Source organism: Rattus norvegicus, chromosome 14 (genome assembly GCF_036323735.1).
Source record: "Rattus norvegicus strain BN/NHsdMcwi chromosome 14, GRCr8, whole genome shotgun sequence".
NCBI classification, from domain to species: Eukaryota; Metazoa; Chordata; class Mammalia; order Rodentia; family Muridae; genus Rattus; species Rattus norvegicus.
In genome coordinates, this window is record NC_086032.1 from 43,155,850 (window position 1) to 43,182,013 (window position 26,164).

The window sequence follows — 26,164 nt, forward strand, 5'->3', positions numbered from 1 at the left end:
TCTTTAAGGAATCAAATCCTGAGGGTTGGGGATTTAGCTCAGTGGTAGAGCGCCTGGGTTTGGTCCCTAGCTCCGAAAAAAAAAAAGAAAAGAAAAGAAAAGAAAAGAAAAAAAAAAAAGGAATCCAATCCTGGCCATAAGCATCATTCTCAGAGGCACACTAGTAGGATTACTTGTCTCTTCTAACCTCCACAGTTGGATTTGACCTAACATCCCTCAAATTTGACCTTGCAAAGGTGAACTTAGGTGAGTTGAACCCACAAGGCAAGCTTGAGATTTGTTTCTAATGGCAGATTATAAATTGAGTAACACTGGAAATTTTCTTCACTAGATAAAGAAATAGCATGACTCAGCTGCCAAATCCACTGAGAAGTCCTGGTGGAGAGAGGCTGACCATTTCCGCAGCCCTGGGGATGGCTACGTGCCAGCCAGCCAGTGCCATTCTGCTTTTCCTTACCAGGAATTGTCTAGGAATGAGTGGTTTGAGAGCTTGCTGTGTATCTACCCATTTCTCCTTCTTACCCCCAGACTGTTGTTCATAGACTGCAGTCAGATTGTGGTCTCAGACACTAACTTCATTACGAAAGTACTGACTTGTAAGCTAAATATTTTGTGTATTATTTCCAAATGTAAAAATTTAGAGTGGGCGCTTCTAAATAGCCACTAATTACCTGATTTTATTGTCCATTCAGGGCCAGTTTTGTTTAAGACATATGTAATTTCTTCAACTTCCCTAGGTTTTATATGTATGTGTGTATGTACACACACACACACACACACATATACATATATATATGTATATATATTTTATTTATTTATTTATTTATTTATTTTGAGAAGCCCTGGTAACTCACTTTGTAGACCATGCTGCTGACCTGAACTCAGAGATCTGCCTGTATCTGCCTTCCAAGTTCCTAGTGCTAGGGTTAAAAGTGTGTGCCACCACTGCTGAAAGACCTAGTGTGTATGTTTTTAAAAGATGGATTTATGTAGCTCTGTGTGTGTCTTTGTGACTCACGGAGACCAGAGGGCATAGAACTGAAGTTACAGTAGTTGTAGCTGTTGGATGCTAATCTGGGTCCTCTGTAAGAGTTAAGGTAAGTGCTCTTAGCCACTGACCCATTTCTCCCAGCCCTGGTGTGTCTTTAGGACTTAGGCCTTTTAGGCCTTTTGTTATCACTTGCACTTTTTTTTTTTTTTTTTTTTTTTTGAGACAAGATCTCATTATACCAAGATGTCCTTGAACTTCTGATGTTCCTGCAGAGTGCTGGCATTCACAGGAATGTTCCCACCATGCCCTTTCTGTTTATGAGGTTGGGGGATCAAACCCTGCCTGCTAGGCAAGCCTGCTGTCAGCCAAGTGGCATACCCAGCTCTCTGCACATTTTAAGGAAACCAGTATGCACCTGGCTCTGTCCTTAAGGAGTGAGCCCATCCCTTCAATTTTGGCAGTGTTGCCTAACTTCAAGAGGCAGGCAGCTTTAGCATCAGGAAAGGCAAGAGAGCAGGTATTAAATGCCTCCATCAAAGGCCTCTCTGAGGCTGGTTTCCAGCATTCTGACTCAGCGGCCCTGTTAAGTCTTGCTCTGCATTTGCTGTGAAGCAAGTGGGAAGTGAAATTGGTTGCATTGTTTAGCTTCTGTCGCAAGTTGGCACACCTTGTTTGTTAACCAATGGGTTTTTGTTTGTCTTACCTGTTCTGTTGTGTGTCCCATCCATCACCACCCCTGCACCCAGTTTGTTTGGGGACACGGTTTCTCTGTCCTGGAACTCACTCTGTAGACCAGGTTGGCCTCATACTCACAGTGATCCTACTGCTGCTGCCTCCTGAGTGCAGAGACTAAAGGTGAGAGCCACCATGTGCCCCCCCCCCAAAAAAGGTTATTTAAAGATGGCAACCGTAAAGTGAAGGCAGTGAAGGCTGTGTGGAACTGAGAGAGCCTTTACCTGCAGAAAGCTACGTAGAAGCATAGTGCTGTTAAGGAGTGTCCTGGTCTAAAAATGCTCGCCCACACAGAGGCCAATCAAGATGAGCATAATTTAAGACCCCAGTCTGTGGATGTGTTTCTAGCACGTAAATATTTCCTCAGTGAGTGCTGTGGCTGAGGCAGTGAGGAGGTGTTGAGCACGGTAGTACCTAGGATGGATTCCTTGGGAGGAGAGGTGGGCCAAGTTGGATTTTGTTGATAAATTGAAAGGCAAACTTAAGAAGAGCTTACACTTGTGATGGATTGTTGGGAGTAGAAGGAGGTTTCTCTTTTCACTAGTGCTTCTCAAGTGCCTCCATATTCAGAGGCTGACAAGCTGGAAAGGGCTTGGACATTCTGGTATCTGAATTTCAGAAGCTGGGTGTGATGGCCCACACCCATGATCCCAGGATTTGGGAGGTGGAGGCAGAAAGATCAGAATTAACAGTTGGATCTGTATGTCAAGTTCCAGACCAGCCTGGGCTACAGAAGATCCTGCCTCAAACAAACAAAAATAATTTTGACCAATACTTCACTCCAAGGAAGACTCAGACAGGAAGGAAAGACTAGTATTGTTAAGGGAAACTGGTTATTTCCACATCAGCACAATCTGAAGGACAAATTTAGTCTACTATAAGGTAGATTATATTACTTTGAGTTTTCTATGGCTGCTCTATCTGAGTTTGATAAGGAGAAGGCTCACACACACACACACACACACACACACACACACACACACACACACACACATCTCCGCCTGTTGCTCCAGTTGATGTGAATGAGTCAGAATTTGTGCACAGTACTTCTAGCTTTGAAAGGGCTGGCTACAAGCATCTCCATTTCTCCTTTTGCTTGGCTCCTATAAACAGGGGTTAGAGGGGAAGATACTTGATGAGAAACAGACTCTTATGCAGCCTCACTCCAGGGCAGCTTAGAAATGTCTTCAAACCAGCCTTCCAGATAGATAGCTGAGGCGAAGGCGCATGACTGCCACCCTGATGACCAGAGATACATCTCTAGGACCCACACTCACAGAGCCCTCTTACCATACAGGCACAGCTACACAATATTTTTTAGTTCTTTTTTTTTTTTTTTTTTCCGGAGCTGGGGACCGAACCCAGGGCCTTGCGCTTCCTAGGTAAGCGCTCTACCACTGAGCTAAATCCCCAGCCCCCACAATATTTTTTAAAAGATTTATTTGTACTGTTGTTCTTTTGTTTTTGTTTTTTTTGTTTTTGTTTTTTTTTTTAGTTTTTTTCTTTTTTTTCCTCCATCTTTATTAACTTGGGTATTTTTTTTTTTTTTTTTGGTTCTTTTTTCGGAGCTGGGGACCGAACCCAGGGCCTTGCTTGCGCTTCCTAGGTAAGCGCTCTACTACTGAGCTAAATCCCCAGCCCCAACTTGGGTATTTCTTTTTTTTAGATTTATTTTATTATATATAAGTACACTGTGGCTGTCTTCAGATACACCAGAAGAGGGCATCGGATTCCATTACAGATGGTTGTGAGCCACCATGTGGTTGCTGGGATTTGAACTCATGACCTCTGGAAGAGCAGTCGGGTGTTCTTAACCACTGAGCCATCTCTCCAGCCCCGGGTATTTCTTATTTACATTTCAATTGTTATTCCCTTTCCTTTTTTTTTTTTTTTTTTTTTTTTTTTGATTCTTTTTTTTTTCCGGAGCTGGGGACCGAACCCAGGGCCTTGCGCTTCCTAGGTAAGCGCTCTACCACTGAGCTAAATCCCCAGCCCCGTTATTCCCTTTCCTGGCAAACATCCCCCTAACCCTTCCCCCTCCCCTTCTATATGGGTGTTCCCCTCCCCATTCTCCCCCCCATTACCGCCCTCCCTGCAACAATCCCGTTCACTGGGGGTTCAGTCTTGGCAGGACCAAGGGCTTCCCCTTCCACTGGTGCTCTTACTAGGCTATTCATTGCTACCTATGAGGTTGGAGTCCAGGGTCAGTCCATGTATAGTCTTTTTTTTTTTTTTTTTGGTTCTTTCTTTTTGGAGCTGGGGACCGAACCCAGGGCCTTGTGCTTCCTAGGTAAGCGCTCTACCACTGAGCTAAATCCCCAGCCCATGTATAGTCTTTAGGTAGTGGCTTAGTCCCTGGAAGCCCAGGTTGGTTGGCATTGTTGTTCATATGGGGTCTCAAGCCCCTTCAAGCTCTTTCAGTCATTTCTCTGATTCCTTCAACGGGGGTCCCGTTCTCAGTTCAGTGGTTTGCTGCTGCCATTCGCCTATGTATTTGCTGTATTCTGGCTGTGTCTCTCAAGAGAGATCTACATCTGGTTCCTATCGGCCTGCACTTCTTTGCTTCATCCATCTTATCTAGTTTAGTGGCTGTACATGTATGGGCCACATGTGGGGCAGGCTCTGATATTTGTACTGTTCTTTTTTTTTTTTTTAAAGATTTATTCATTTATTATTTATAAGTACACTGTAGCTGTCTTCAGACACACCAGAAGAGGGCATCAGATCTCATTACAGATGTTTGTGAGCCACCATGTGGTTGCTGGGAATTGAACTCAGGACCTCTGGAAGAGTAGTCGGGTGCTCTTAACCGCTGAGCCATCTCTCCAGCCCATTTGTACTGTTCTTAATATTCTCTCTCTCTCTCTCTCTCTCTCTCTCTCTCTCTGCACGTGTGTGTTTGTGTGTGTGTGTGTGTGCACGCTCGCACATGTACTTGAGTACAGATACTCCATAGTTCAGAGCGTTTCACCTACCCTGGAGCAGGAATTACAGTTGTGAGCCAGCCAACATAGATACTAGGGATTGATCTCGTCTACAAGAGCAACACCTTTCTCTCTGGCCCCTCAAATAAAAAAAAATTAGAAAGATTTTACAAATCCCCACAGTGAGATGGAGTTATTTCCCTATGCTCTATAGCATCTCCTATAGTTCTTCTATTACTCACTTACTTAGAACTACACTGATAGACATTTTGGTCTACCAGTTTGGCTTTTAGAACATTTCAGCGAGTATTTTTATCTGTCTGTCTGTCTGTCTGTTTTTGAGACAGGTTTTCTGTGTGTAGATATCTATGGCTATCCTAGAATTTGGTCTAGAACTCAGAGGTCTGCCAGCTTCCGGAGTGTCTGCGTACACACTACCACTGCCCCGGCAAGGTTGCTATTTTCATACTGGGTTTTCACAGTTCTATCTATAAACCAAGAAGACTGCAAGTGCTTTTTTTCAAAGGTTTTCATTTACTCTGCATTTTTGGCTGTCAAGGTTGTCGATGGTTTTGTTTGCTTGTCCTTCAACATGTTCCCAGTCATCATGTAGTTTTACAAGGGTCAGTCTGTGGACACTGTTATGGTCTTTTGAACTTTTTTTTTTTAAAGATTTATTTATTATATATAAGTACACTGTAGCTGTCCTCAAACACACCAGAAGAGGTCATCGGATCTCTTTACAGATGGTTGTGAGCCACCATGTGGTTGCTGGGAATTGAACTCATGACCTCTGGAAGAGCAGTCGGGTGCTCTTAACCGCTGAGCCATCTCTCCAGCCTGGTCTTTTGAACTTTTAATCACTTGTACATCTAGAATTTATTTTGCGATGAGGGTTGGGGGTAGGAAGTCAGCTCTTCTAGCACTGTTTATGGAATAATTAATCATCTTCATATGCATCATTAGCATGATCTATTCAAAGAGAATCATCATGTCCACAGAGTTCCTCTCCTCCCTGTCCCCCCCTCATCCCTCCTTTGTGTCTTGGGGATTAAGTTTAAACCTTACTGTATGCTATGCAAACACATGCTCTACCAGTGAATAAAGATCACTGTTTAATTTTTGACATTGGATCTTGCTAAGTTGCTTAGAGTGACCTTAGAAGTTTCTCTGTATCCTGTCTCAAGCAGATCTTGAACTTGTATTCCTCCAGCTTTGCATCCCAAGTATCTGGGTTATAGGCCTTCATTGCTAGGCTTAGCCAGATCTCTTTTATGTCTCCTGGTTTCTCTCCTCCCACTCTCCAGGGCATAGACGAAGTGTTATCCAAAGACCACGGTAGATTTGCCCTAGTTTATTTCGGAAAAAAAGTGTGTGTGTGTTTGTTTGTTTGCTCTTTGGATAAAGACATGATCCTCAGTGTAACCCAAAGCCCCTCCTCCATCTGAGTCCTGTTGTCCCTCCTCCTCCTGTTCATAATTTTATTTGAATTTTATTTTATTCTTCCCTGCTTGGGTTTTGAACTAAAGACTCCTCTAGGCAACAAAATGAGTCAATTTCAATATTCACTCAATTTCCCATTGCTCAGGGAAGTTTAAAAATTACCTGATGGAGTCTGGAAAGATGGCTCAGAGGTCCTGGGTTCAATTCCCAGCACCTACATGGTAGCTCACAACCATTTATAACTGTAGTCCTGTGGGATCCAGTACTCTCTTTTGGTATGCAGATACACAAGCAGACAAAGCTATATATACATTTAAATAAATAGATAAATAAGTGAATAAATTATCTTTTAAAAATTGCCTGATGTGCCTAAACTTGAAATGTACTGTTATATTCAATAAGATTTATTTTATTGAAGCGTGTGCATACGTGTGCATGTGCATGTGTGTACACATGCACTTGTGTCTGTCTGTGAATATGTGCACTTTAGTGCAGGTTCCCATGGAAAACAGAAACATCAGAACCCTCTGGAACTGGAAGGACATGGTATTTGAGCTGCCCAGTGTGGGTCCTTGGAATCAAACTCCTTGTGCAAGTGCAGTTTATGCTCTTGACTGCTGAGTCATCTCTCTGGCCCATTTTGTGAATTTTATCCAGTTTCTAAAAATTGTCTTAGACAGAAAGATAAATCTGGTTGCTAGTACTCCATCCCAGAATCTGGTTTCTTTTTGTTTTACAAAATGTAACAGTGTTTCTCTGGCTGTTGTCATTAATAAAAAAGAATTTGGTTTTTTTTTTATGTGTATGAATGTTTTGTTTGTTTGTTTGTATGATGTATGTATGTATGTATGTATGTATGTATGTATGTATGTATGAATGTATGTATGTATACCACGTGCATGCCGGCCAGAAGAGGACATTAGTTTTCCAGGACCACCTGAGTTTACAGATAGTTTTGTGGATGCTGAGAATCAAACCCTGATCAGCAAGTGCTTCTAAATGCTGAGCTATCTCTCCTACCCCTGTTATTAATTTAACTCCATAAACATTGATATTATCTAAGAAACCTCATTTTTCTTTCAGATTTTTTTCTTTTAAAAATTTTTATATATTTATATGTATGTATCTGCATGAGTTTCTGTGTATCATATGCACGCAGTTGCCTACAGAGGCCAGAAGAGGGTGGATCCCCTGGAATTGGAGTTAGAGGCAGTTAAGACCTGCCCAATGTGGGTGCTTGGAATCATACTCAGGTTCTCTAGAAGAGTATCATTTTGAGAAGAATCTTTGTAGCCTAGGCCACCTTGAGAACTTGCTCTGTAGTTCAGGCTGGTTTCCAGTTCTGCAGCCTTCTAATTTCTGGCCATCATGCTCAGCCAGTCTTCTTAACATAAAGGTTGCTTTAAAATTTTAAATTTAATTTCAGTAGCAAATAAAGTTTAGGAATTGAGTAGAATAGGCCATTCAGAGGTAAGGCCAATTAGAGCACCCATAGACACTTCCTCTCTAGAAAGTTGGGCTGCTGGCAGAAGAAGCCAAAAGCTTGTATAAGTTCATAGTTCATACGATAAAATTGTAATTACTATATATTAGTAAGGTATATGCCATTAATAAATGCAGACTACTCGTAGCTTATGCAGTTTGTTAATTTTTCGTAACTGAAGAGTACTCTTAACTGTCCTTTCCTTTATTCCTAGGTTTGAAGAGTTGAGTACAACCAAGCTGGTAACCAACCATGGCTGAAGGAGGATTTGATCCCTGTGAATGTATTTGCTCTCATGAACACGCTATGAGAAGACTTATCAATCTGGTGAGATGAACAAAATCAGTCCAGTTCCTGACTGCTCGGGGCTCTCCTGGTTCTGGGAGACCTATGTTTCTCTTAGCTATGTCTCTGCGGCAGTGATGGCCATGGCCAAAGGCAACAGGGGAGGAGGTGGGTTATTTCAGCTTTCCCTCGTGAAGTGAAGTCAGGGCAGGAACCTAAGGTGGAACCTGGGGGCAGCAACTGAAGGAGAGGCCACCCTTCTACCCCATGTCTTGCTTATTAGCCTGCTCTCCTAACAACCCAGGGCTACCAGCCCAGGGGCAGAACTTCCTACCATGGTGGCCCGGGCCCTCCCACATGGATCATTAATCACAAAAATGCCCCACAGACTTACCAACAGGCTGATGTAATGGAGATATGTTCTCTGTTGGGGCTCCCTCTTCCCAGATGACCATAACTTGTGTGTAATAGACAACTAGCCAGCACCAAGGTTAATAGAGGATTTTCTCCATAGTCAGGAAAATGTATTTGTTAATGGAAGTGCTACAGTCAGTTAACACAGTGATAAAACATGTGCCAGTGCTTTTTTATTAGAGATGAAAACCACTTATTCTCTATTTCTGTAGATTTCTTTTAAGGACATCGGCCATCCTGTAGAGTTAGCCACAATCATGTTGAGCCTGTTGTATCCATGCTGGAACAGATCATTGTTTTTGGTTAAGTGGACCTTGCCTGCCAGGCTGCTATAAAACCAGAGCTCTTTTCTGATACACACAGTTCAGCCCTTCTCCAACATAAATCATCTCAGTAAGAATCTCTGTAGAAAGCGTTTCTAGACCTAGTAATTGGTTGACAAGGGTGTAACAAAATTACCTTTGTGATCTGGACAGTGGTGTTGCAACATCCTTAATCCTAGCACTTAGGAAGCAAAGGCTAGCCAGGAACTCAAGCTATAGACCAGGCTGGACCCAAGCTCAGAAAGGTCCACCTGCCTCTGCCTCCTGAGTCCTGGAATTAAAGGCATATGCCACCATAGCCTGGCTCCAAAGGCAGATTTTTCATCAAGAAAACCGGGTAGTCTTACTGATCTGTTACAGTGTGATTTAATTTACAGTGCTTTAAGACGTTCCTAGTTCCTAAACGTAAAATTAATACTGTTTATATCATAGTGTATACTTTTTACAGAAAATTGAGCAGTAATAATAATAAAGTACTTTTTAAAGAGTATTTAGGGATCGGGGTTGGGGATTTAGCTCAGTGGTAGAGCGCTTGACTAGGAAGCGCAAGGCCCTGGGTTCGGTCCCCAGCTCCGAAAAAAAGAATAAAAAAAAAAAAAAAGATCATGTATTTGGCTCTTTGGGGTACTTGTGTAGAGAGCCTCAGGTTAAAGGTATAGAAAACACACCAAACACCAGAAATTTTCCCAAGTCTTGGGAAACCATACTATCATGCAGGTACAAGAAACATTTAGAAAACTTGGATTAAGCATGGCCTTAAAGTACTTCTTAGCTGTGTCTGATGGTGCAGGTAATTAATCCCAGGAAGAAGCAGGTGGACTCTGTGAGTTTGAGACCAGCCTGGCCTGCACAGCAAGTTTCAGACCATCTAGGGCCTCATAGTGGGACCTTGTCTATATAAAAGGAGTTCTTCTCTATAATATATCATAAATTGTCAAAAACAGAAAGTTAGGACTCGTGAGAGAGAAGTGCCAAATAACAAGGCAAACCTATTAGATTTTTTGTTTTGTTTTGTTTTTTTAAGGAGAAATCCCCCCCCCCCCCCAGCTGAGGACTGAACACAGGGCCTTGCCCTTGCTAGGCAAGCGCTCTACCACTGAGCTAAATCCCCAACCCCACTCCTGGACACTTAAGGAGAAATTCTAAATGCTAGGAAAGCAGTCTCTAAATCTCTAAAACAGCAGGTCTCAACCTGTGTGTCTCATCCCCTTTGGGGGTCACATATATATTTACACTTAAATTCAAAACAGCAAAAACTGTGGTTATGAAATAGCAATGAAAAGAATTTTTTTAAAGATTTATTTTATTTATATGAGTACACTGTAGCTGTCTTCAGACACACAGAAGAGGGCATCAGATCCCATTACAGATGGTTGTGAGCCATCATGTGGTTGCTGGAATTGAACTCAGGACTTCTGGAAGAGCAGTCAGTGCTCTTAACCGCTGAGCCAACTCTCCAGCCCAATGAAAACAATTTTATGGTCGGTGTCACTACTACATGAGGAACTGAATTAAAGGATCGCAGCATTAGGAAGGTTGGGAACCACTGCTTTAAAAGAAAATATCAACCAAGATCCTCGATACCTCGTGTCTTCTTTAGGGTTCCTATTGCTGTAATAAAACACTGAGCCCAAAGCACATTGGGGAAGAAAAAGTTTATTTCGGTTTACATTTTGTAGTCAGTCATTAAGAGAAATCAGGGAAGGAACCTGGAGGCAGGAATGGAAGCAGAGACTGTTGAGGGGCTCTTCTTCCTGCCTTGTTTCCTATGGCTTACTCAGCCTTCTTTCTTGTAGAATGCAGGGATGGCATAGCCCACATGGAGGCATTTTCTCAGCTGAGATTCTCTTCCCAGATGTGTCCAGGTTTGTGTCAGGTTGGTAGAGAACTATTCAGGGTACTCAGCACAGATGAGTTAAGACTGTCTATGGTAAGGATAGGGTAAGGGAATTCATGACGAAAAGACCAGAATTACAAAAAATGCTTAAGGAAACCTTGCAAGGCAGAAGAGGGAGAATGTGATAAACGCTGTCATTCAAATGGGGGAGTAATGCTAGAGGAAGACAAGTGTGCTGAAAGAATCAAGATATTCAGCACACTAAATCATCACCTTTACAAAGTAAATGAGTGGGCTGGAGAGATGGCTCAGAGGTTAAGAGCACTGACTGCTCTTCCCCAGATCCTGAGTTCAATTCCCAGCAACCACATGGTGGCTCACAACCATCTGTAGTGGGATCTGATGCCCTCTTCTGGTGTGTCTGAAGACAGCTACAGTGTGCTCTAATAAATAAGTAAGTCTTTAAAAACACAAAAGTAAATGAACAAAATATATTCAAAACTGCCAGAAGAAAATCAGCAAAAGGGCAAGATCAAATACATTGCTTTCACTAGAAACCCTGAAACCCTGACTGTGCATAGTCATTGTGTTTCTGCATGGATGGAAGGGTATCCTGTGACTCCAATCTAGGAAGCGTACAGCTCTGAGAGAAGGTGTCCCAGTGGAAGGGCACCCTGAGACCTGGGAGCTCAGGAGCCCCAGCTTGTTTGCTTCTTCCCTTCTCTTCCTGGCTTCTTCTGATGAGTCACATCAGGTAGCTAGTCTCAGAAGAGGGATTTATTGGAGGTCTAAGGTATGGACGGATGCATCCAGGGATGGCTGCCCTCTGCTACCCGGAATGGACAGCAGGGAACTGGACAAAGGGCAGGGCTTATATAGAATTTCTTAGGGGCAGAGATTTCCAGATTGAGGACTGCTCTGGTTTCAAGTCCTGAGCTTGGGGAGCTCAGGGATTTGTGTGTTTTCATGTCCAGTGATTGGTGGGTTTTCCTACTCAGGCAACGATGCCTATTTTTCACCCCTTTTTCCTGCATTGGGCTGGTGGGTTAGGATGGGGTGTCCTTCCTGGCCTGTTGTAAACTCTAGGTTTCGGTTTGGAGTTGTTTGTAACTGCAATACAGAGAACGCCGAGGTTGTGGTGCTCTTGACTTAATTATACAATTGAGTTACATAGTTACATGCGTTCAAGACTCCTTTCTCCTCCCATGTCTCCCAGATGTGTGAGTATTAATATACATTTGTTTAAGGAATGTTTAAAAACGTTCGTGTGTGTGTGTGTGTGTGTGTGTGTGTGTGTGTGTGTGTGTGTTGTAACATTTTTAAAAAATGGTGGCTGTCGAGATGGCTCAGTGAGGTACATAAGCACAAGGACCTAGGTTCAGATCCCAGGTCCACATACAAAACCATGCATGCTGGACCATGCCTGTCACTCCCTCCCCAAGCTCTGCTGTGGGGACAGAGAGTGACAGACTCTGAAGCATCACTGTGGGCTAACCTGATCATAAAGTTCTAGGTTTAGTAAGAGACTTTGTCTCTAAAACTGAATTGGAGAACAATAGAGACACCCAGTGTTATCCTTTGGTCCCCAGTTGTGCAGGCATGGGCAAGCAAACGTGTGTATCCTCATACACCATACCAGATCCTCACAATGGACTATGTCCTTCTCTTTCCCAGTGTAATCCTTTAGGCTTCATTTATTAAATCCTTTCTGTCTGTCTATCTGTTTGTTTGTTTGTTTGTTTATTTATTTATTTATTTATTTATTTATTTATTTATTTAATGTGAGTACACTGTAGCTGTCTTCAGACACACCAGAAGAGGGCATCAGATCTCATTACAGATGGTTGTGAGCCACCATGTGGTTGCTGGGATTTGAACTCAGGACCTCAGGAAGAGCAGTCAGTGCTCTTAACCTCTGAGCCATCTCTCCAGCCCCCGTTTGTCTTTTTTGAGACAGGGTTTGTGGCCCCAGCAGGCCTAGAATTTGCTGTGTAGAACTTGCCCAGTGCTTGGCCTAAAGGTGTGAGCCACCCTACCTGGCTTGTGAAATGTTTTCTAAAACAGGATGAATGAGAATAGATGCACCAAGAGTCCCTTTCAGCTGAAACAGGCGCTCGCTCGCTCGCTGTGTCATAGGCAGTTTATGTACTGCACAAGTAGGAAGACGGCAGTACATTGTATGTCTGTGAGCACACTTCATTCACACCAGAAGAGGGCAGCAGATCCCAGTACAGATGGTTGTGAGCCACGTGGTTGCTGGGATTGAACTCAAGACCTATTGAAGAGCAGTCAGTGCTCTTAACCACTGAGCCCATCTTACCAGCTCCTTTTCCTGGTCTGTCTCCCCACTTTTTAACCTACTTTCTTCTTCCCTTAGTGATGAAAGTTCTCGAAAGATACATGGACTTAGAAGTATAAACTTGAAGGCTTTTTTGTTTTCCTTTATCTCTCTTGTAACTTAATGAAATGTGGGTAGTTCTCTTTTTAAAGATGTCTTTGCAGGTGGCCATGGTGCTTCATGCACACCTTTAATCCCATTATTTAAGAGGCAAGTGGGTCTGAGTTTGTCACCAGCCTGGTCTACATGGAAAGTTCTGGACCATCCAGGGCTACACATATCAGTCTTAGGAAAAAGAAAAGTAAGGAAGGAAGAGAGAAAAAAATAAACAAAATAAAAAATATTTTAAATGGCCAGGCAGTGGTGGTACACTTTTTTATTCTTGGCACTTGGGAGGCAGCTGCTGCCAAATCTTTTGAGTTTGAGGCCAGTCTGATCTACAGAATGAGTTTCAGGGTAGCCCAGACTTCAGAAACCCTGTCTCCCACTGCCCCCAAATTTGTTTTAAGTTGTTTAGGTCTATGTTTGAGTGTGTGTATGTGTGCACAGAGGTGTAGAGCTGTCTTCTGACACTGAGTTTCATCTTCATTCCCTTCACCTTACTTTTAAAGACTTAATAGGCCAGGCAGGGATGGTGCACGCCTTTAATCCCAGCACTCTGGAGGCAGGCGGATCTCTGTGAGTTCAAGGACAGCTTAGTCTACAAAGCTAGTTCTAGGACAGCCAAGGCTACACAGAGGAAACACTATCTTGAGAAAAAAATGAGCAAAAGATATATACAGCATAATCTTACGTTAGTCAAGATCTTTTTACTTCTTTTTTTTTTTCCCCAGGAGCTGGGGACCGAACCCAGGGCCTTGCGCTTGCTAGGCAAGCGCTCTACCACTGAGCTAAATCCCCAACCCCAATCTTTTTACTTCTGTTTTGACTCCGCAAGACTGATCATCTTAGAACAGTCTGGTGGTTAGTGCAGCCTTGCTGGGATGAGATCGTACTTCTGTAGTACACAGTGACCATAGTGTTATTGGGCTGTTACTGCGTCTCACTTGTGTTGTCTGTGCTAATCCCTGATGGTCCCCTGATAAGTAGGTAGTTTTCTTGTTCCCATGTTAATAGGAGAAAAGAACTAAAACTTGGAGGTGTCAAGTAATCTGCACAAAGTCTTGAAACACTAGAACATTGCCTAACCTGACTTTAAGGCGATGCCTTTCATTCTGCAGCACCCATGCTTAGCCAGACTAGCAGTTCTGTAGGTTGCCGTGCAAACAGATGCAGGAGTGGGTCAGTGAAAATGTAAGAGGGAGTCATTCATAATGAGATCACATTGAAAAGTGACCTGCTCTTCACTCCAGCCTTGGGGAGGTAGAGACAAAGAGGATTGGAGTTTCTGGTCATCTACTCTGTAGTGAGTTTGAGAACCTGTCACAAGAAAATAAAGGGCTTAGAGAGATGGCTCAGCAGGTTAAGAGCACTGGCTGCCCTTCCAGAGGACTGGACTTGGGTTCAATTCCTAAAGCACACATAGTAGCACATTCCAGGGGTCTGATGCCTGGTTCTGACTTCTGTTGGGCACCCGGCATATCTGTGATACACAGACAAACATGCAGATAAAATACATAAATGTGTCTAAACTTAAAAGGATTTGCTTATTTATTGTCTGGTGGGAGGAATTACATGCAGGGCTGCATGCATGCTGAGCTAGTTCTAACACTGCATGTCCATCTAGCCCTGCCTCTGCCGTGTTGCTGACTCAGCAGCTAACTGTCCTTTCTGTTACTGCAGCTCCGGCAGTCCCAGTCCTACTGCACCGACACAGAATGCCTTCGGGAATGTAAGTAGCAGTGGGCAGCAGGAGGGTGGACCTGGGGCCCATACAGGCAAAAACTTTTCTCATAGCCCAGGCTGGCCTTGGACCTCTGACTGCACCTCCCATGGTGCTGGGATGTTAAGTATGTATTATTATGCCTGATTAGCTTCCTTTAAGGTAAGTGGCTCTCCTTGTATGCTTGCTGCTTGATGTATTCAAGATGTTCTGTCTGCCTCAAGGGCAGGTTATGGGCTCCTCAAGGAAGAGTCACTAACCCAGCTCTTGCTGTGGTAGTACATACCTGAAATCCTACATGGAGGGAAGGCTGAGGCAGGACAATGGTGAACTCTAGGTTATCCTGTGCTCCATGTCAAGACTCCATGTTTAAAAAACCCACAACACTTCCTTTATAACTTCTTAGCTAAAAACCTAAGTTTGTGGGAGAACAATAGGATTAAAGGGGTTCTGGGCTTCCAAGGGTAGGAGAGAGAGTGTGGGAGGAAACGCATGGGAGGGAATTTGTGAAGGAAACTTAGAGTTTTCTACTTTAGATCTGTTTTCAGTAATGAATTGATCTATCATCATTAGACAGAAAAATCTGTTCATGGGAGTTTGCCTTTGCTATTTCTAAATCACTTCCAGCTCAGTTTTTTTTTTTTTTAATTGAAAAGCATATTTCGGCCATTCTGAGGTCTCCTGCACACATCTGAAGGCTTTGGTTACCAGATTATGTTGTTTTCTCTTAATGAGTAGTGCTGGCTTTTTTGTTTGTTTGGTTTGGGTTTTTTTAAATGCTTATTTTTATTTTATACATATGAGTACACTGTCACTGTCTTCGGACACACCAGAAGAGGGCATCAGATCCCATTACAGATGGTTGTGAGCCACCATGGGTTGCTGGGATTTGAGAGAGCAGTCAGTGCTCTTAACCGCTGAGCCATCTCTCCAGCCTGTGGTGCTGTTTTGTTACCTTGTGTTTTGCCCATGGTAGACAATACTCCATAGCCCAGGCCCAAATTACATTTACTAATAAGTCAGTTGTTTAATTTAGCATCAGATACCGTGTGTGTGTGTGTGTGTGTGTGTGTGTGTGTGTGTGTGTGTGTGTGGAGAAGACACTGAGAATATCCTTCAATCATTCTACATGTTAAGTCCTTGAGGCAGGTCCTCTCAATTCTGCTATTTTAGCATATATGAAGTACCAGATTTGACCTCCAGCACCAAATAAACAAAGCCTACCGGGGATACATATCTATATATACATTCCTGTATATACATTCCTATATATACACATACCTACAGATACCTATAATCCCAGCACTGAGGAGGCAAAGGCTGAAGGGTCAGAAGTGCAGGGTCAGTCTCTGCTACTCGGTGAGTTAGAGGCCAGCATTAGTCAGTGAATATGGCTGGGGTTTTGTTTTTTTTCATTATACATGTATATATTATAAACATATATACATATACAAATATACATATATGTATATATTATATACAGAGAGGAGTGTGTGTGTGTGTGTGTGTGTGTGTGTGTGAGAGAGAGAGAGAGAGAGAGAGAGAGAGATCTTGACTGTGCTCAGTGTTTTTTCAGTCTATAGACCATCTATTTTACTCACTCTAGAGCAGTGGTTCTCCTAAGGCTGTGATTCTTTTTTTCTCTTTTTTTTTTTTTTTTCTTTTTTGGTTCTTTTTTTTTGGAGCTGGGGATCGAACCCAGGGCCTTGTGCTTCCTAGGCAATCGCTCTACCACTGAGCTAAATCCCCAACCCCATGGCTGGGGTTTTTAAGTTCTAAGTTTTAGTTTGCTTGCATGGTTGCTCAAGGCACCAGTGGTTTTTCTCTTTGATAATTCTCTGCCACTTTATATTATTTATTTGTTTTCATTGAAACCTAACTTATGACATCTTTATTTGTTTTATTACTTGCTTACCTTGAGACAGTGTCTTTCTCTATAGTCTTGGCCAGCCTGGAGTCCATCACATAACCATAAACCAGGCTGGCCTTTAACTCCTTGAGCTCTGGCCTCTGCCCTACCTCTCGGGTGATAGGATTAGGTTGTGCATCAGTACTTTGCGACATGTGTTCGTGTGTGCAGGAGCGCCTTTGTGCTGGTGCACATGCCAGGTGTCCATCGCAGATGTCCCTTGTAAGCCTTCCACCTTTTACAAAAACCAGGGTCTCTCAGTGGGACGTGGAGCTCACTGAGTAGAGTCTGCTGCTTGGTTAGCTAGTGCGCCCCAGGGAGGGACTCCCCGGCTCCCTTCCCCAGCACTGGGATTGTAAGTACGCCATGGCCTCCTTTTTCACATGGCTTTGAATTGAGCTCAGAGCCTCATGTTGGCACAACAAGCACCTAATTGCTACAGCTTCCTACCTAGCACAACCCTTGACATGATTTCCTGTCTTTTCCTGTTTCTAGATAAAGCCTTTGTTTATCTACTCAGAACCTGTAATTACTCAGCCTTACAGTTTTTCCAACTCTGTAGCCATATTTCCCCTCCAGTTGTAACTTTTCAATTACTCTCTCTTCAAGTGCTCCGTTTTATTTATCCTCTCTGGCCTCATGAGCTCAGTCCCTGAAACTGCTCCTTTCCTACACTCCCTTGATGATGTTCCCAAGTCTCATGACTCGTTATGTGTGTGCTGGTGACTGTCTCGTGGACATGGCCACCGTGGTGCTTCATAGGCAATCTCAAACCCATCATCTTTGGAATTGAGCTGCTAGTAGCTCTACCACGGCTGCTTGTCTTCTTTTGTCTTTCCTGTAAATGTGTGGTAGCTCTGTTCTGAAGGTGACCCTTGGCTCTCAGGTCTATCCATTAGCTCTACCTTCAGGATGTAGCCAAAACTGTACTTGATAGCACCCCATTCTGTTCCTCCCTGTTCACCATCTCTCTTTTTTTTTTTTTTTTTTTCCCTCGGAACTGGAGATCGAACCCAGGGCCTTGTGCTTGCTAGGCAAGTGCTCTACCCCTGAGCTAAATTCCCAACCCCACCATCTCTTATCTAGGCTGTTAGAATAGGTTTTCTTTGTTTGAGGCAGGGCTTTAACTATGTAGCCTTGGTTGGTCTAGAACTCTGTGTGTATAACCTGCTGGCCTCAGATTCACAAAGATCTGCCTGCCTAAGCCTCCCAAGTGGGGATCAAAGGTAAGTGTCATCATGCCCAACCTTATATGTTCTTAACTCTCTCCCAGTTTATCTCCCTGTTGCTCTGTTTTTCATAACACTTGGCTTTAAAAAGTAAGAGTTCGCTTTTGGTTTCTTTTCACCTAAAACTTTTCAGGGGTTTTCTGTTGGATGCATAATAGGAAGCCATTGTTATTACCCATGAGACTTGTGCTCAGGCTGTGACAGGCTGCTTCTGTGACTGAGTCTCTGGTCTCCGGGTCTCACCTGGCTTCTGAGCTTCACTCCAGTTGCAGTAGTTAGCAGTAAACACATTGTTCACAGCTCCATCTCGCTCTATATTTGATATATAAAATTGTATAATATATATTGGTTATATTGGGGGACGGAAGCCAAATTCAGGTCATCAAGCTTGGAGCTGGGATGCCTTGTCCTGCTGGCTTAATTCAGTCTACATTTTGTGAACATGTTACCTTCTCAGTGTAACCCTCGGTTGCCCTGTGTCTAGCAACTATGTACCTAGAGATTGTTTGACTTGGGCATCTCATGTCAGTCTTGCTTCTAAGCTCCTTGAAGGCAGGGATAGTTGGAGGCAGACCGTTCTGTGGTCTAGATTCCCAACATCAAGGCAGTGATCTCCCTCCTTCCTATTTCTGCTGGCAGTTTTCCCAGTCTAGATCTAGACCCTGCCATGCGTTGGCACCTTTCTCTAGCCCCTGCATTTATAGTTCCCACTGGACATGGTTTTCTCGTTACAGAAGGCAGGCATCTGAAGAACATTTCTAGGCTTTCCATAGCACCACTTTTAAAGACAGTTCAGAGGTTTGTCAGAACATGGAGAACGTTTTGGGGCTTTGTAGAATATTCTAAAAAGACTATTGTTTCTTTCTTACGGTGCTACAGATCAAACCCACATGCACACTAGGCAAGTGCTCTACCACTGAAGTACACTTTTAGCCTGTGTCTGTGGTCTCACTGTGTGCCTAGGCTGGCTTCACACTCACTATCCAGCTCAGGCTGGCTGTGAGCCTTCTGGTCCTTCTTTCTGCTTGGCCCACTGCACCTGCCCTCCTCAATCCTCTCATGTGTGTGTTTAATCCTGCGCAGCACCTTTCCTCTGCTTTCATTACGTCCTCTTCACCTGCTGTTTGACCTCTGGCCTGTAGAGTCTTTCTGGGTCTCAGATACCAAATAACTTTCTAGAGTGGGACCATAATTATTTTCTAAAGTTCAGCAAACCAGGAGGAAGCAGCCCAGGCCTGCAGTCTAGAAACAGGACGGTTCAGGCCAGCCATGGCTGCAGAGCAGCGTATTTGAGGCTAGCCTAGAAACATGAGATCTCAATACAAGCAAGGACCAGTAGGATGGCCCAGCAGATAAAGCTGCGAGTTTGATGATCTAAGTTCAGTTCCCTGGGACTCCCCCCACCACACACTGTGGAAGAAGAGAACTAACTTTCTCAAGTTGTCCTCAAACCTCAACATGTGTGCTTACACACATACATACACATACACAATAATGTAATTTTTAAATAAAAAGGAATCAGACTAGATGTTGACATTCCCTCAGTTAGAAGCTTTGGTACAGGGCTAAAGTGATGGCTCAGCAGTTAGGAATGCTTGCTGCTCTTGCAGAGGACCTGAGTTCAGTTCCAGATCCCGTGACAGGCAGCTCACAAGCACCTTCCACTCTAGCTCCAGGGCATCTGATGCCCTCTTCTGGCACCTACACAGCAGATGTGCACACGTGTACACACACACACACACACACCCTTTAACCTTTTTTTTTTTTTTTTTTTTTTGGTTCTTTTTTTTTTTTTCCGGAGCTGGGGACCGAACCCAGGGCCTTGCGCTTCCTACGTAAGCGCTCTACCACTGAGGTAAATCCCCGGCCCCACATGGGAAGTCTTTAAACCCAAAACTAGCCCTGTGCTCCTGAGTCAGATGGTCGGACACAGGTCCTCAAAGTCTGTGCTGTAGGTCACAGGCTTCCTGGTGTGCAGTCAGGCGAGGGAAGCATTGGCTGGAGAAGAAGGAATGAAGTGACTAGGAAAGATAATGTTGGAGAAAGTGAAGATTAGGGAAGCTTGTCCCAGTCACCCTGGCAAAGGTCAGACCAGTGTCCTCAGAGCTCAGTCAGTAGGCTTAGTCACTGGGTGGGTCAGCAGAGATGTTTGTGTTTTGGGGTATGACGACACATACTTGTCTGGGAGTTAGAAGGGAAACCAGGAATTTGAGGCGAGCCTCGGCTGCCCTGGAGACTTGAAGATAATGGATAGATCCTATGTGAGAGGAAAAGGATCTAACAAAGTTCAAGTCAGGTGGCTCAGTGGATAAAAGCACCCAGGCTTATGAGTTCAATCCCAGGAGCCCACACAGTGAAAAGAGAGAGCCAGACTCTGAAAGTTATCCTGGGACCTGACATGTGTACTCCACAGAAGTCAGAGTAGATGTAATAAAAACGTTAAGGCCCCACAATGTTTAGAGTAAGGAAGGGAACAAGGGGCATGTGCTATGGGGTTTGGGTGTGGCACAGTGATAAACCAATTGTCTGGAATGGTGAGGTCCTGCCTTCAGCACCCAGCATCCGACACAGGAAGAAAGAAACAGTGTGCAGAAAGCATACAGTTTGCTGACCCCTGCCCCACCGAGTCGTTGCTCAGAAAGTGACTGAGGTTAGGACTGAGACCGCACTGCCATCTGCCTTCTCTTGTACCCAGCGGCTCAGCTGCTAGCACCGTGAGAGAGCCCTGGGCCCATGGAATGTGTTACAGTGTGTAAGCTTAGTCTCAGCATCCTGTCACTAGCGTCACATTGACAGGCCATTTTTGTCATCTTCTTTAAGTCTGGTCTGTAATTGTAGTTTCTGAAAATTGAGTGTTTTGTTTTTTGTTGTTTGGGTTTTTAGAGTTTCGTTTGCCTTGGTTTTTATTATTTGGATACAGACTTACTATCTAGCCTTCACTGACCTGGAACACTCTCTGTAGAGGAGGCTGCCCCGAGACGTAGAAATCCACCTGTCTCTATCCTGAGTCCTGGGATTAGAGGCATGTGCCACCATGCCTACTATTGCGTATTCTTTAAAATTCGTGTGGATTTATTTATTTATGCTTTGCCTACACATATGTCTGTGATGCCTGTGGAGGTCAGAGGAGAGTGTTGGACGCCTGGAAATAGACTTAGAGATGGTTAGTTGTGAGCCACCGCTGTGGGTGCTGAACTGAACCGGGATCCTCTCCCTGCAAGAGCAGCAAATGTTCTTAACCCCGAGTCATGGCTCCAGCCCTCCATTAGCCATTCTTAATCCGCTTCTTTAGACCTCAGCAGGATCTATGCATTTGTTGTTTCCAGAGTCCATGATCCTTGCAAATCAATACAAAACTGTTGAATGTGTGTAGGCCATGGAGCAGTCCCTAACTGCCCCTGAGCTCTCAGGATTCTGTTAACACAAATTATTAGCTTACTACAGGGGGCTGGACAGGCGCCTCTGTGGTTAAGGGCATATACTGCTAACTCTTTAGCACACAGCTTGCCTATGACCACAGCTCTGGGAAGCCAACTCCTTTGGCCTCCACAGGCACCCGTATGTGTGGCATGCTCATATCCACACAGAGACATATGCACACATAATAAAAAATGAGTAAGACTGTAAAGTACTATGAGACAGGTCAAAGTCTGTTACAGTTGGGTTTGTGGCTGTAGATTTTGTTGCTTCAGGGGGAATTGAAATCGACTAGTTGATAGCAGTCCTTAAATTATCCGTGGTTTTCTGAACGTGATTCTTAAAGCCAGCAAGGTGACCGGCTTTAGGTTGTCTCGCGGTGTTTCAGTAAGGATGCAGTTTCACTATAGATGCTCTTTCTGTTTGTCCTTAGTGCCAGGACCCTCCGGCGACAGTGGCATCAGCATCACTGTGATCTTGATGGCCTGGATGGTGATCGCCGTGCTCCTCTTCCTACTCAGGCCTCCTAACCTGAGAGGCTCCAGCCTTCCTGGAAAGCCCTCCAGTCCTCACAGTGTAAGAGTCACTACTGATTCCTTATGGGTGGCATGGCGTGTTGGCTTTGACTGAAATACCGAAGTTATCAAGATGAGATTTAATTCTTGCACTGAGTCCTTTCAGTATTCATAATAAATTTTTCAGTCCCCAGTTGTCTTCTGTGGAGACGAACATAAAAAACAAAAACCAAAAGCAGAGCTGGGTGTGGTTCCTGTCTGTAATCCCCATTCTTGGGAGGCTGTGCCAGGAGGACTGCCACAAGCATGGGTATCTATAAATTACACAACATCCAGAAAAAAAGTTGAGCTGGAGAGATGACTCTCAGCACTGACTGTTCTTCTAGAGGCCCTGGGTTCAATTCCTAGTACCCACATGGCAGCTCACAACTGTCTGTAGCTCCAGTTCTGGGGAATCTGACACCCTCCCGCAGGCATAACATGTAGGCAAAATGTGTACATAAAATAAAAATAAAAATAATTAAGAAAAAAGTTTTCAGGCTAGGAACATGTAGTGATCTGTTTAGTAAAGCCTCTGTGTCTGGCTATAAATGTAATGTTGCTCACCTGTGACCATCATCCATCGATAGGGATCTGGCATAGTGTGTAGACTGCTTGCTTGCCTAGCGTGTATGAAGCCCTGCCTTGGCTCCCCAACACCTCATAAACAGGGTGTGGTGGCACACGCGGTAATGCCAGCACAGGGAGGAGGAGGGTGACATCTAAAACTGGCAGTCATCCTTTGCTACAGAGCGAGTCAGAGCCTGGCTTGCTTTCCTGTGGGAAACCCTGTCTCCTAATCAAACAACATGTCGGATCACCAAATTACTCCGTCCTGTTACTCAGCCTGCACAATGTGCAGCCTTACGTTGTTAATGTTAGAATCTATAAGTAATTCTTTATATGGAGGAAAGCAGGCATACAGTGAGAGTTGGCCTGCACCCGGGAGCTTCTAGGAAGAGAGTATGCAGACATACCTGTGCAGAGCTAGCTAAGAGTGGCTCTACTGGCACACAGGTTTTCATTTGCAGCAAGGCTCGCCTGCTCCACTCAGTGAGACTCCGTATGTCTTAGAAGAAAAGGAGAGAAAGCTTTACTTACTTAGGCTTTTCTTGGAAAGGGGAATGTGCATTAAAAACTTGCAAATGTAAAGTATTTCTTTCTCAGCCTTTCCCCATTCTGTGTACACCTTTATTACTTTTGTGTCAGGGAGCAATTTCTCCAGTGTTTAGAGAAAGAAATCCAACTTAACCTGACGGAGAAGCCTTTACAATGACGGACCTTATAGGTCCTAGGAACAAATAGTCTCTGTGTCCTAAGCAAGGAACAGAAAAAAACCAAACCTCAATAGAAAGGCTGCTCACCTTACAGAGCTTGCCAGCTAAGTAAATAAAGCCTTCCTGGCAATGCTAAAAGCTCCATTCCCTCCTCTACCCCCCCCACCCCCCGCGTGCCTTGAATTAAAGTCTCACCGTGGCCCACCTAGCCTTGAACTCACTTTGTAGCTCACGCTAGCCTCAAACCCTTGATCCTCCTCTGTCAGCCCACCTGGTTCATCATAGCTTTCATCTTTTAGCTTAAATGCTTGCTGTTGCAAGTTGCAAAAACTAGTATAAAGTTGATTAAGTAAGTGGATTTACTGGTTTACACACCAAAATTTCAGTTATGTTCAGCATTGAGAAAGTTCAGCAGTGTGAAGCAAACTGTGCTTGTACACAACTGTAACCCAGCATACAGGCTACCTAGCAAACCCCCAATGTCCCAAAAAGGAAAAAAACTAGCAGTGCTATTGTAAACCCGGTTTCTGGGCTCAGTTAGTAGGAGGTATATAGTTAATAGGATATAGCTCAGTTGGTAGGAGGTCTTGACCAGTGTGTATTATGGCAACCTCTGAGATACATGAGACCCAGTCTAAATACCTACCTACCTACCTACCTACCTACCTACCTACACGCACACACACACACACACACACACACACACACACACACGCACGCATAGCTAGTTTCTTCCCTCTTACTACAGGCTTCCTTATAAGGCCAGCTTCCCTTACAGTGGCATGATGGGTGCCACATAAGCACAGGAGTCACATTCTGATAGACATTCCCCAGTGAGAACAGAAGTCTCCACTTGTGGGTGTACTGCACTCAGCCGATCACACTATCAGAAAGCTTGACTCTGCCTCACAGTGGTCAGGATAACCCCATTATGGTTGCAGCTTCCCTTCCGTACCACAGGAAAGAAAGAGGCAAGCACTGCCGAGCCATAGTGTTTATCTTATGTTCCCCATGTAAAAACACGAAGACGGGAAGTATAGATTTAGTGCGCTGTGGGTGGGGACAGGTGCCATGCTCCTTCTTTACTCATGGGATGTGTTAAAGTCACCTAACCCACTCTTTTTTAATGCCAGGGACAGGACCCGCCGGCCCCTCCTGTGGACTAACATCCTGGTGTGGGAAGCAGTGATTGACACCCTGCACGACCGAACGACTGAAGATGACCAGGCACTAACTGTCTCTCCTTTTCCATCTGCCGTTTGGATGGTATTGTTTTCATGAGCTTGTAGAAATTTCACTTGCCAACTGCCTTTTGCTTCCTGTGTTGCCACAGTTCTTATTTACAGTATACCTGAGTAAATGATTTTATTGAAAAGTTGAGGGCTGTGTTGGTTGGCCTGAGCTTAAACATTCCATTCATTCTCCCTGGAACCCTGACCGTAGGGTCTGTGGTGGTTTCTGGCCCAACTGAAGGAAAATTAAGATTTCTGCATTTAAGATTCTATTTTAAGTGGTTTTGATAGACTTTAATTCTTTTCATAAAGTATTTATTTGGGGTTGTCTGGTATGAGTGACAGAGCCACGCTGTAGTCACTTACTGTGGCAGTTTATCTGTGGGTGGCAGTTTTCTGTAGTCCTTGACGGTGACGCTTCAGAACATTTTCCTTACAAAGTCCAGCTGGCTTATATGGCTAGAATAGGAAAATCGAATTGGTTGTTTACTGATTTTTTTTTAAATTCCCATTAAAGATTTGATGTTAAGAATACTTTAAATAAACATGATTGATTAATATAATGGTTGGCTTAGAATCCATTGTGTGTCATTGAAAGCCACTGTATGCTAGCCTTATCGGCTCCTGGTATTTGTCTGTCAAGTGGGTGCCTCTTCAGCAAGCTTCTCTTGTGTCCTAACACTTCCCTGTTCAGTGAAATCTCCTTATGTCTGTATGTGAGGCTGACATTTTAATACCTATGACTTAATTTCATTCCTTTTTTTTAAATTAAAAAAAAATGAGTCTTTTGTTGCCTTTCTGGCTTGTGAGGAGAAAACCTTTAATCTGAGGTCTTGGTTTATTCCAAGGGAAAGGAGGAAAATGACAAACCAGAATATTTTGTCACCTCTCAGCTCAGTTCTGTTTAGTGTCACAGTGCAGATTCGTCGGAGTTGGAAGGAGCATTGGTAACTGAAACGTTAAAAATGTGTTTAACCAGTAAGAGGTTCAGAAGCAGTGAATACAAACTGCATTCAAACAGGCCTGGACGGCCAGCTGGCCTGAACTCTTCTAGGAGTCACAGCAGGCGATTAGTCGGGACCAGAACATATCTTGTTAACTAGGTAAGGCTGACCCCTCCTCGGTCAGTCTAGGCTGTTACTATATGGAGTTCAGAAATGTTTTGTGTGGACTAAATAAACGTCTACAACATTGCACCACAGGCAGGCCTGGGACCCACCCCATTGTGTGCCATTCTGCTTATTCCCCCAAGCACTGGTTATCAAGATCTGGCCCATAAGCATCGTTAAGGGCATCTCTTTGTCCTGTATGGTAATCCTGGCTACTTACGCTCTTCCTAGCTCACTTGGCTTTGTGCTCCACACTTAAAAAATAATCTAACCACCTCTCAGCTACTTGTATCTATAAGGAGTGATTAACCAGGTAAGTTAATCCTGAACAAATGAACAACACAGGGTGAAGGATTTCTCTCTTGCTGTGGTCACCCAGAAGTCTTACCTGCTTCATAGCCTGTAGCCAGTTTAACACAAAAGCCAGATATGGTAGCAGTCTTGAGACCAGACTAGGCTACACGGTAAATTTCAGATCAGGTTGGGCTACATGGGAAGACCTTGGCTTACAAAGGAAAAAAAAATGGGGTGAGGGACTTAACCTGAGCAAAACTGGAATGGCCTCAGGTAGAGCTGAAGCGCTGTAGCGTTTCTTCTCTTGCCCTCAGCCTCTGGAGGCTGCACACATCCCAGCAGTGCTTTCCAACTGCTGATGGCTTCGTGCAGTCTGCTTCACTAGTAGTTGAGACTTTACTTTGGATTAAAATAAAATGTCCAAGGCTGGAGAGATGGCTCAGCAGTTAAGAGCTCTGGCTGTTCTTCCAGAGGACCCAGGCTCAGTTTCCAGCAACCACATGGCAGCTCACAACTGTTTGTAACTCCAGTTTCAGGGATTCTGACACCCT

The 26,164-nt window shown here is 44.0% G+C and overlaps 2 protein-coding genes across 11 annotated transcripts in view; one reads left to right on the forward strand and one right to left on the reverse strand.

The window, feature by feature from the left end:
- Smim14 (small integral membrane protein 14) overlaps window positions 1–24,773 on the forward strand; it is a 43,869-nt gene extending 19,096 nt beyond the window's left edge. For 7 of the 10 annotated variants that reach the window (XM_063273436.1, XM_063273434.1, XM_039092247.2 and 4 more), the window contains 4 exons: window positions 7,788–7,900; window positions 14,553–14,601; window positions 21,581–21,723; window positions 24,112–24,773. In XM_063273436.1, coding sequence (XP_063129506.1) covers window positions 7,826–7,900; window positions 14,553–14,601; window positions 21,581–21,723; window positions 24,112–24,144 — 300 coding nt within the window. In that variant the 5' untranslated portion in view covers window positions 7,788–7,825 and the 3' untranslated portion in view covers window positions 24,145–24,773. Of the gene's footprint in view, window positions 1–7,787; window positions 7,901–10,391; window positions 10,472–14,552; window positions 14,602–21,580; window positions 21,724–24,111 lie in introns of all 10 variants that reach the window. The other 3 variants (XM_063273438.1, XM_063273437.1, NM_001037792.1) reach the window with 2 other exon arrangements.
- Window positions 1–26,164, reverse strand: part of Rplp2l3 (ribosomal protein lateral stalk subunit P2 like 3) — a 188,672-nt gene that overhangs the window by 56,952 nt on the left and 105,556 nt on the right. The gene's annotated exons all lie outside the window — the stretch shown is intronic.